Source organism: Thamnophis sirtalis, unplaced genomic scaffold (assembly GCF_051295495.1).
Source record: "Thamnophis sirtalis isolate CommonGarterSnake01/CBP01778 unplaced genomic scaffold, rThaSir2_p1.2 scaffold_8, whole genome shotgun sequence".
In the NCBI taxonomy this organism is placed as follows: domain Eukaryota; kingdom Metazoa; phylum Chordata; class Lepidosauria; order Squamata; family Natricidae; genus Thamnophis; species Thamnophis sirtalis.
This window is the reverse complement of record NW_028261388.1, coordinates 49290801-49303163: the sequence shown is the minus strand read 5'-3', so window position 1 is coordinate 49303163 and position 12363 is coordinate 49290801. Positions and strand designations below refer to the sequence as shown.

At 35.0% G+C, this 12363-nt stretch overlaps 1 protein-coding gene across 7 annotated transcripts in view; it reads left to right on the top strand.

Moving 5' to 3' along the window:
• Positions 1–12363, top strand: part of GRIK1 (glutamate ionotropic receptor kainate type subunit 1) — a 151887-nt gene that overhangs the window by 128154 nt on the left and 11370 nt on the right. For all 7 annotated transcript variants that reach the window (XM_087721580.1, XM_087721579.1, XM_087721576.1 and 4 more), the window contains 2 exons: positions 6776–6894; positions 10754–10971. In XM_087721580.1, coding sequence (XP_087577706.1) covers positions 6776–6894; positions 10754–10971 — 337 coding nt within the window. The remainder of the gene's footprint in view (positions 1–6775; positions 6895–10753; positions 10972–12363) is intronic.

Sequence of the window (12363 nt, the reverse complement as noted above, 5' to 3'; positions counted from 1 at the left end):
ATGGCACGGGCATGAAAAGTATTCATTAAAAGCTTCACTTGCCATGTTTCTGAGTGGGTTTGGGGATATGCAAATACTGGCCAAAAAATAAAACTGGTGTATCTAGTGTTTTCTTTCCTTTCAATAATGGATACAGTTTTGATCATTTTACAGTTTTCATTAGATGAGAAAGGTATTCAGTGAGGCCCAACTAGAAGCATTCACACTCTTTTCATTCTTATTTCTAAATGTTATTTTTAATTATCTTCATAGTTAAAATATTTGTGCTTATATTTCTATGGTGTAGCTACAAAACCAAACAAGGCAGCTTTTGTTTATGATACTTTTATTCAAGGATTTTTCTGTCACCAAGTTTCTTAGTTTATTTAATAGCCTCATCCTTCTTGTGGAAGCTGTTTTCTAAAGGTCCTTCATTTCTAGCCCTTTATATGAATTTGGAATTCTGTTTATAGAAAAATGTATCGAGAAATAGAAAATAAAAGTATACTAATAACAAATATATCTTTGGCATATACATTTTTCTACTGATTGCATATTCAAATGATATAAAATCAGGAACCTTCTACTCATAACTCCAAATTGCCTTTACATTTCATTTTACATAAGGTTGTCATGATTGTAACTGATTAATAGGCTCCACTATGGAGAATAAATGAGTAACTGAAATTAATTTTAAAAAATAGAATTAGAAATATTTTTAGAAGATAGAATTTTAAAACAGCAGAATTAGAACATACAAGATGTATTAGCAATTTGAGACAACAATTGATGATGTACTTAATGCCTTGAACTACAAGTGAAAGTTAGAATTCATTTTACATCCTACACCCAATGCAAAGCTTCATGCTGACATTTTCTTAATACCGCCAAAAGAAATTATATATACATAATTTTGTGCACAGCTGCAACTGGTGACTTCAGAATTAGTTAATCCAATTTTATTTTTCTTCCATAACAATTTCAATAAAATATGTTAACGTCCTCAGGCTTTCACTAGACTGAATAAAAGAAAGATAACTGGATTAGGCATCATATTTAAAAGCTGTTCGCATAATATTATTTGTTTTATTTTTTATTTTCTGCAGTTTATAAAAATAATGATTTGTTTTTAAATAAATAAATAAATAATGTATTTTACATTTTTAAAGCTAGGAACAGGAACAATTGATAGGGAAATATAACCTGTATAAAAAGTCAGCACCTACATGAATTTTGTTTGATATTTTTACTAGGCTTCAAAATGGCAAAGAGGCATTTTTGGGAGGGTATAGTTGGATAGTTATCCATTCCATCCTTCCAGTTTGCTGTTAGAAACCAGCTACAACATGTGCACTGTAAATATTATAAATCATTTGGAGATACCCTACAATCTAAAATTTTGCATAAGTATGGCATAGGTTGGTATGAACTGCAGTCAATTTCAAATGTAGATCCATAGCTGATTTAATTGGCAAGCTAGGAGGTTGGGTGCCTTCCAAAGATGAGGTGACTTAAACTTTCTAAATTCTTAAGTTATGGCAATGGTAACTGAGGACTGAAGGCCCCAAAGTTCGAAGACTGCAATAAAATATGTATATATGCGTAATAAAAATAGATGGTCCCCATCCCTTCAAGCCAACATTACACTTTGGACAAGAGCAGAATAATTCATAAAATACTATATTGTAAAATGATAATTTCAATATAATTTGAACTTGGATGTTTTCACTGACTACTTAAAAAGCTGCTGGAAAGAGGATTGGTTAGGCATGGAAATTCCACAACTATTTTCCAACATCTACTATGGTTTGCTTTGTTTTATTTTGCTTTGTTTTCTTCCTTTTTTTGTTTAAAGTCACTTAGTTGAGTTGGGTGCCTATAGAAATTAAATCTACGGTGGCTCAGTGGCTAAGACGCTGAGGTTGTTGATCAGAAAGGTCGGAAGTTCGGTGGTTCGAATCCCTAGCACTGTGTAATGGAGTGAGCTCCCGTTACTTGTCCCAACTTCTGCCAACCTAGCAGTTCAAAAGCATGTAAAAAAATGCAAGTAGAAAAATAGGGACCACCTTTGGTGGGAAGGTAACAGCGTTCTGTGCACCTTCAGCATTTAGCCATGCCAGCCACATTACCATGGCTCTTTGGCTTTAAAACGAAGATGAGCATCACCCCTAAAGTTGGGAATGACTAGTGCATATGTGCGAGGGGAACCTTTACCTTTTACCTTTACCTCAGAAATTTAGAAAATATAGATAGATAGATAGATAGATAGATAGATAGATAGATAGATAGATAGATAGATAGATAGATAGATAGATAATAGCTATTCTATTACCTTTCAATACCTAAATCTTGACCAGCTTGGTCGCATAGAATTACTGCAGCAATTTTTATACTTCCTTTAGGCTTTTGCACCAAGATGGTGTTCTTTTCTTTTTTTGGGACTCTTTGAGTTTTAGTGATTCTGCCTAGTTTTTTCTTAATTTCCTTATTTGGCTAATCGTTCAGTGCATATAGAAAGGAGTTCAATAAAGGAAAAGAAATTTCATTCAAACCAATATGCCACAAGAATCTATTTCTTACTCAAGATATTATTTCTTGAAAGGCAAACTATAGGTTTTTGAATAATTTCTTCCACAAGCTCTCAAATATTACATATGGACAAAATGCTACTGTGCATATCCTCTTGTGTACAGGTAGTCCTTGACTTAGGACCAAAACTGAGCCCAACATTTATGTTGCTAAGTGAGGCATTTGTTAAGTGAATTTTGCCTCATTTTACAATCTTTGTTGCCACGATTGTTAAATGAATCACTGCAGTTGTTGATTTAATGACATGGTTGTTATGTGAATCTGTCTTCCCTATTGACTTTGCTGGTCAGAAGGTCACAAAATGTGATCATATGACCTTGGGACAGGAGTTGGTTCCTGCCAGTTCTAACCTCTTCTATAGAAGAGGTTCCACAAATCTACAGTGCTGTTAAGAACTGGTTCCAGCTCCCTCCACCTGCCCGTCCGCACATCATCAAGATGAAGAACGAAAGGAGGAATTCTGGGAGTTGAAGTCCACAAGTCTTAAAGCTGCCAAGTTTGAACACCCCTGGGTTTTTTTTCTAAAGGGTTAGGGGTGCAAGGGTCTTGTAACTTGACAGTTTTAAGACTTGCACACTTCAAATGCCAGAGTTCCTGAGCCAAATGACTGGAGAAGGAATTCTGGGAGTTGAAGTCCACAAGTCTTTAAGCTGTCAAGTTTGAATACAACTGGGTTTTTTTTTCTAAAGGGTTAGGGGTGCAAGGGTCTTGTAATTTAACAGCTTTAAGACTTGTGTGCTTCAAATGCCAGAGTTTGTGAGCCAACATTTTGGTTGCTAAGCAAGAGCGTTGTTAAGTGAGTTTCACCACATTTTACAAGTTGGCCATGCCCACCCAGTCACATGACTGCCAAGCCACTCCCATTCGGTCACATGGCTGACAAGCCACTCCCACCTGGTCACATGGCCAGCAAGCCACTTCCACCTGGTCACTTGGCCAGCAAGCCACTCCCACAAAGCAGGCCACACCTACAGAAGAGGTTCTAAAAAAAATTGAAACCCACTACTGCCTTGGGACATTGCAACCATCATAAATATGAGTCAGTTCCAAGTGGCTGGATTTTGATCACATGACCTTGGGGATGCTGCAACAGTCATAAGTCTGAAAAACAATCATGTCACGTTTTTCAATGCCATTGTAACTTCAAATGATCATTAAGTGAACTGTTGTAAATTGAGGATTCCCTGTATATGCATTATGATTACACCTAATTTGGTTGGTTGAGATTATATATTTTATCTTATAGTCCTATGTTCTACAGAAGAGTTGGGTTCAGTTTCAGGATTTTGGTATGATGAAATTTTCTTTCCCACGTATTCTTACATATAGTGTCACTAGTTATTTTGTCCATCCATTGTCTTCGGATCCCAAAGCATGTTTACCCAGTTCAGTGGTGATTTCCAGATACTGTTGCAACAGGTACAGTGCAACGGGGCCCAGCGTCCACCACATGAATGTGTGCAGCGTGTGCACACATGCACACAGTGCGCACATGCGTCCTTACCTCCTGCGATGCCTCCGTGACCCTCCAGCTGCTCAGCTGAGCATCGCACAGGCATCGTACGCTCAGTGTGCGGAAGCGCCGAAGTGCTCAAATCTCGGTAAGGCGCGCAGGCGGGTGGGCCCTCCGGAGTACCGTACCGGAACGGTACCCAGTGCTCCCAGCAGGCACAGCTATGCCCGTACTGGGGCGTACAAGATGTAACCCACCAATGACCCAGTCCCAATATTGCCTGTAGTGCTATTTGTTTAATAGACATGGAAACCTAAGCACATAACATTGTAAATGGTGGTGGATAGATTAAAATTTTCAATATTGCCTTTTAAATTGAAGCATATTCTGCCTCAATGCTGGCACAGTCCTGTTGTTACCATAATTAGATCCTGTGTTGTTGATTAAAATATTTATTTTAATTTTAAATTTCAAATTCAAGAGCTTGATGGAGTATTTTTAAATGGTACTTTTCATATAATGCATGTGAGATGTTTTCTTGAATAGCCATCTCATTTTGATTTTTTAATTAGGTATTATTCTGATGATTATATTATTTAACTAACAGCATCCTAAACTACAAACTGTTACAATCAGTACCTTCATTATTATCTATGTTCATTGCTTCATGTCTAACACAATGTGCAGTAACAAGAATGCTTATAACAAAGAATGCATATATTCAAAGTTTAAGTATATAGTTAAATAGCTATTGTATTGACATGGTATTGTCAATTAAGACCATATTTATAATAATGAAAATATGTCCTACAACTCTGGAATTATCCATCTGCAATCATCTATAGGTAAAGAATTTAAAATAATTTTGCTGATTTTAAAATAATTTTGCATAACAATTCTAAAAATTAAAACAAAATATTAACCGCCTAGACATTTATTGTTCTTATGCCAAGAAGGCTTGTTAATATAAGGGCTCTGTCCTTAGTAATTGTATGTTAAGAACTGGTGGAATTGGATGAGCTAATGGATCATGTGACAGAAGTAATGCTGCAGCTTATATGTTGATCTCGACAAATATAACCTTATTAACATGATTGATTGCAGGCAAATGGATCTCAAGAAACTAGGGGAGGTATGGGGAGCTTGTCATTCCTTGGATATTTCTACAAGAATTGTATCAAGAAGTCAGGTCAATATTGTGATAGTGGGAACTGTAGCACCTGGCATGGCACTGATTCATTCTTCCCAACAGCCAAGTTTGAAGGACTCCAATAATTAAATAAGATATAAAGCCTGCATGATGAGAATCCTGATTCATACATCTCCCCCATTTCTATACTGTAGAGGTGGTATAAAATATTTTATAAAGTTAAAATTGTTCTAAAATAATGATGCTAAATTGAATAGAGTGAAAAATCATTCAGTGAGGTTTTTTCCTGATAAATGATTTGAATCTGTTTGTATAATTTCCAGTGATAACAAAAGAAATATAAATTAAAGAAAGTCGTAGATGGGGCAAAATGTACTTTTGAATGCTGTTTGTTAGGGTTTTTAAAACATTAATATAGTTCTATTTACCTGTACCAGTTGAGGATAAGGAAATTATCTGCTACAATGAATATGCAACAAACAGCACATAGGCCAAGTCCATTTGTGGGTTTGCTTTCATGCATCCAACCCACACACATACTTGGCAAATACTATTATTGTATGGAAAATTGCTCCAGAAATATACAGATACATATTATTGACATAGAAGATAATTCATATAGAGAAAATATACATGTAACTGGAGCACCTTTATCAAAACCTGATATCATCATTACAATTGGTTTCACTTTTATCAGTGTCTTGTAAATTACAATCCTTGGTCTATAGCAGTGATGGCTAATTTTTTTAATTACTGCTTGCCGACCTGCATGCCGCAAATGGCACACAAAACTGTCCTGCCTGAACCGTACAGCCTTGCTGGGCTTCACGCGTGTGGAGCGCCGAAATCTGGAAAAGCAGCATCCCAGTGTGCAAGCACGTGTTGGCGTTTAAACTTCCAGTTTCCAGTGCAGGCTGGCATCCAACTAACAGCTGGTCGTCGCACGTGTGCGCGATAGAAACCCCAGAAGTTTGGGTGCCAGCATGCTCATACACGCCGGAACGCTGCTTTCCAGGTTTTAGCACTCCCACACATATAAAGGCTAGCTGACCAGTGAGGCTGCGGGTCCCAGCAAGCCGCACAGGGTGGCTCTGCATGCCGCTTCTGGCACACGTACCATAGATTTACCATCACAGGTCTATAGAAATTCTCAGTAACCCAGATCATGGTTGTCCCAAAGGTGCTTTTTCAAGAGGCAACTGGACTTTCTGGTTTTTCTTTGAAGATGTTTCACTTCTCATCCAAGAAGCTTCTTCAGCACTGAAGAATCCTTGGTCTACTTTTTTTAGTCTAAAAAAGTGCATTGTAGAAGGTTGTCGTTTAAAAGTGATTTTCCTAATTTTTACATGATGCATGGACTTTCTTGCTGGCTATGAACCAAAGATGAATAGACTTAATGGAATTAGTCCTTTTATTGAAAAGTGTATTCTAAAATGCTTTGCACTGCAAATTTGCTTTGGATCTTTTGTGCTGTGATTGCATATTTATGAATATGGCCTTAATTGATTCCTTTTTTTTCTTTTTCTCATTAATCTTTGGATTTTGTTCAGTGTTTGGCATATTTGTATGTGATGTTTACCAACTCTTTCTGTTAACTACCACAGGTTTACACCCTACGAGTGGTATAACCCCCACCCATGCAACCCTGACTCAGATGTGGTGGAAAACAATTTTACTTTACTTAATAGTTTCTGGTTTGGAGTTGGAGCTCTCATGCAGCAAGGTACAGCGGTTACCCTTCACTTCTGCACATATCCCACAGTTTGATGGAGGGCTGCTGTGCTGGTAAACTCCACTATTGGTAGCTATAGCAAAAACGTGGAAGCTTAATTTGGAAGGAAAGATATAATTACATAAGTTTATGTACTGACAATTTAACGATGCACTTGGGGAGAATGGCCATGGAACCCAAGTGAAAAGAGCCCTTCATTTGAAAATACTTGTCAAACTTACGTTACTTACCAAAACAGAATTAAGGCTTCTCTGCAGATATTTAAGATGTTTGTCTCTTCTAAATGTATCCAATGTTTGATGCTCACAATTGCAGTTGATTCTAGAAATTGCACAAAAGGCCCATTTGGCTGTGAAATTAATAGGATGCTTTTGATACTGTATGGTATTCACTGGGAGACTTGAAGTAATGCATTTTGCCTACATATGACATATACATTTATATAAAGTTTATGTTGCTGTGAATCCTTTCAATACTGATCACACATTAAGCAAATTATAAGAACAGACATTTTTAAAAGCTTTGCTAGTATAAAACAGTGTTATAATCTGGAAAAAATATAAGCCATTTTTTTTCTTGTATTCGTCTAGCTTTTTTGGTATATGTAGGAAGATTTACATACCAAAGAATATTGTACACAGGGTGAGGAAATCTAATTTCATGCATTAGAGTAAGTTCTTTTTGTCATTTGGTGAATATAACACATACAATTTCTCACTACTGGACAGGTGTATACTTCAGAGTGCTTTATGTATAAATTTGGTGTTCTTAATAATCTTCTTTTTTTGGAGTTTACCAACATCCACAACAAACTGTGGGATGTCGTGTCTGCAAGTTACCACTACCTTGGATACATGACAGTCAGCCCCAACCAGACTCTGCTTGTCTTTGAAGAAGCATTAAAAAGGAAAACTAAACTCAAACATTTGTAAATCGCAGCAAATATTTCCATGTACAAACTTGTGGTACGTGTGGACTATGAGGGCAGCATCATTAACATGAAGCGTTTGAACAAGAAATGAATGGCTTTAACCTCTGCACCTGTTGGTATGCTCTTTTTTGCTCTTTATGCTGCTGAATCATAAAGGATTGTTTATTAAATTATAAGTTGTGATCATCAGACTTTCTCTTTTCTATAGAGGTGGAGCAAAGTCTGAATCAGGATTGGCTGTCATGTCTGCCAAAACAAATAAAACAGACCCTAGAGAGTCTTCAGCAAATATTGTCACTCATGTGTAACATTTATATCCCCACCATTCCCTGATTTTTAAATCAGATCAATTTTTTTCTTTGAACATGCAATATAATTAGAGATTAATTTATATAGAAAACAGGTTAAAATCCCCCGCTTACAAGCCTATATAACCACCGTGAAGTTGTTATTCTAAACCAGAAAGCTGTTATTACTAATCCCAATTCTCTGGGAATAACTTCTTTGAATTCAATTCAATCTTAGATTTTAGTAAATATACCATACTTACTTGAGTCAATATTCAGCATGCAAATTAATCAGTAGAGTTATACATTCCAATGAATGCAGCTTTGTAAGACTCAATGATGAACCTGTTAAGAATAATAGATAAGATTCCATAATGTACCATAAAAATCAGACACAATAATTTTCTGCACATACCACAACTATGCATATACAGAATAGACAAATTTGTTTCATGTATTTAGCAGATAAATAGATGCCAAGAGAGATGGATATAAAAAGTATCAGTCCCCTTTCCCCATAATATGAATTGGGAAGGATGCTCACATAGCAATTGTAAGGGTTATTTATATCTGATCATTCATTTTTCAAAGAAGCCTGCATTCTGCTCAAAATCAGGCATTTTTTTCTTTTGGATTTAATCAAAATCAGGGGAATATCATTCTGTCAGCCAATGGTATGGTTTCAGCTTTTCTGTGGTTAAAGTGGTATCTTCTGATACCTTGTATGATTGGCAACAAGCAGATGTCTAAATGAAATGCATTCTTTCTTTTCACACCAGCAATGGGCTTTTCTTATAAATCAAAGGGAAATCAAAATTAGCAATAAAGAATGTAAGAATTTCAGAACCTCCCTGTGTAGAATATCTATCTTGGAAGCAGAAATCGTATCATTTTGACAAGTTGCAATGCTATAACACAATGAGCTATTGAATTACTTTTCAACAGCTGTTATTACGGCTATTGTTATTACAATAATATCAACAGAGCTAAGTTCTGTTGACTATCTTATATTAATACAATTTGCAGCCTTAAACCATACCTAACACAAACTTTTATCTGAAATATTTAATTTGGAAAATACCGTATTTAAATTAGATATTTTCCAATATTTAATTTGGAAAATACATTTCAGTTTACAAATAAAGATATTTTCCAAGGCCATAAATTATGCTTTTGCCTTCCACATAATTGTCTTAGAAGATATAGCATCTTGGTACCAAAAAAAGTTTGGTAAACAAATCAGAACAGTTAATACACTTGCATGGTAGTCAGCATATAAAGAGTTTGACCACCTGCTGAGATGTTGTGAAGAGGAAGAAGTTTAATTGCTGATGCTTTTTAAGCATCAGTAGAAATGCAATAAAAATTTGAAGGATTTTTTTTATCTCCTTGATATAAGGGTTGCTCGGGTTTTTCTGCAATTGTTTATTGACAGATCAGAAATCAATCCCCATATTCAGCTCAAAACTCCAGATGCAGTTTAAATGGTGTTATTTTATCTAAGTTATATGATGCAGGGTAGTTTTCATTTTATGTAACAGGGAAATAAGGAACAAATAAAGGAAAGTTGAAAGATTATTTAAAGGTAGCAGTGGCAGCTTCAACAAACTAATTTGTTTATTGTCTTGCCTCATATCAAATTTTTAAGAGGTAAATCTGAAAAAATGGGTATTGAAATTCAGAGCCCAATTTCCAATTAAAATTTTGAATTCAAAAGACTTCCCAAATGATAAAAACTCCCCATTTCATGCTTGAATCAGATGTCCTGCATCTAAAACAATATTTCAGGCTTGGGGCAGGGTGTCTTGAATTTCATTTTGCGTAATCCTAGTCTGCAGTAATATTAGGATTGTATTCACTTTTAACAAAATAGGCACAGTCAAAGGATAACTAGGGAGAATTGTACCAGAACATTTTTGGAGATGCTTGGGTAACTCAGTTGTAATAAACTGAACATTTATTGAAAATATTATGTTTTCTGAGAATAAATAAATGACAAGGTTCTCCCCAAATGTATGTACAGAAGAATTTCTCACTTGATATTATGTGGTGGGAGGAGTAATATGAATAGTTAGAATGAATGTCGATATTTCCCAGGGTGAGGAAGAATAGTGCTTTAATAATTAAATAATAGGCAATTATCCATTTACTTTCCTGACCTTGCTATATTTAATGTTGCCTAATTCTTCATATATTTTGAGGCATTCAGTAAAGGAAAAGTAATATATCCTCATATTATAGGGCATAATATTGAAAGTTCTTTCATTCTGATTCTGGTCCTATTTATTACAGCAACATCAATAAAATCTACTTCCAACTAAGAATATCCATCATCATACTTCAGCTGTTTTACTTCAAAAAGCAATTAAGGGACATGTTAATCATTAAGGAAAATAAATAAATGGCAGTTCTGATCCAAAGACATCTATTTGTTTGTCATCTAGCACTGCATTCATCTTATGAAAAGTATTTGTTGAGTCTATCATTACTCTATGCATCTAAATTATAGCATCAAATCATTTTTGTTCTGTATTCATAAGTTAACATGTTTCTGAAAATAACATTCCATAGCGTGATCTTAACATTTCTTTTCATCCTATTGTAATACAATTGTTTTGATGGTGTCATGCAGGATCAGAGCTGATGCCAAAAGCTCTTTCCACCAGAATAGTAGGAGGAATATGGTGGTTTTTTACCTTAATTATAATCTCATCCTACACTGCTAATTTGGCTGCCTTCTTAACGGTTGAGAGGATGGAGTCACCTATTGATTCAGCAGATGATTTAGCAAAACAAACTAGGATAGAATATGGAGCTGTTAGAGATGGATCAACCATGACATTTTTCAAGGTAAGATGCTATGAAAACTTTTTGTTAGTGAATTGCTATGATTTTTTAATACTTTGTTATATATTGAATAGTACATTTGGATGATGAGAATAAATTATGCAGGTAAATCAAAACTGGATATACATATTGGATTTCTGATTGTTGGATCCTTCTGACTATAGGTGTTTACTCAAAATTATGTTGCTCAGCCTTCAAAAAAAATCCCAACCTTTTCCTTTGCCCCCCTGTAAATAGGCATGGCCAATATCAATTTGGGATTTAAGCCATAGTTTGGGGGGGGAGCCCAACAGTGGTTAAATAAGCTGTTTTCTAAAAAAAACCCATATGAATATGATGTTACATTTAAATTATATTTAGACTACAGTTCTTTAAATTTATTATCTCAGTTGATTTTAATGTTTCTGGGTTTTCACAATATTAAATACACTTAGTCACACCAAGAGCTTTCTCTATAGTTACATTTCTCAGGACCTGGACCTAAAATTTGGAAGGTGCACATGTTTTTTATTTTTATATTAAGTAGAAAATTAACTTCCTTACAAAAAAGTCTCACCTAAGATCATGTTTCTGATGATCCTATTTACAAATAATGCTAATAAACTGTGTACAATATGCATTTAATATTCTATTTAGTATGGCTTTAGTTTTAGACTGCATGCAAAGATCATTAAATTGGAAATAAGAAAAGACTGTGCTGAACTTTGGAAGACTGCATATGCAGACAGGGAGAAAAGGCTGAGTAAAATCTTTGGGCAAATCAGTGCTTCATTTAAACATGGAATTAAATGAGATGGATTGGCTTTCTAGAAAAAAACAGATTCAAATCTGAGTAGAGGATTGATTTTCATGGCCATAAAGTTTCTGGTCAAAAGCAGGTATTTACTTCCTCTTTGTGAACTACTCATGTGTTACCATTACCTTGTGTAAAAGGAAGGTCTTACCACACCTGCAAAGATTTGGGAAGCTTGTAAATAGGCAGCCAAAGATATGGAATCCAATAATAATAAAGAAAGGAATCCATAATATGTACGACTTCAAGTAATTTTTCAGAATTTAACATATCCCTGATAATCCATATTGTGCTTTGTTGGGAAAGAGATCGTCTCTCTGTCTTAGTTTTTTGCTTCCAGTTACTTATTTATCAGCAATGCTGTTCAGGATAAAGATTCAATTCCCACCTTATTGTTATTTATCATTACTTATTTAACTATCAAAAATGCTCACTGTATATTGTTCTCTGAGTATGTGTGCTTTGCTGATTTATGGTACTATGTGGTAATATGGTGACAGACATGCTTATTATAATATTCTGCCTGTATAAAAGGCACTTGATATTTAAGTCAACATTAACAATTAAATACCATAATAAAAGTTAAAGTACAGTAACTCTAC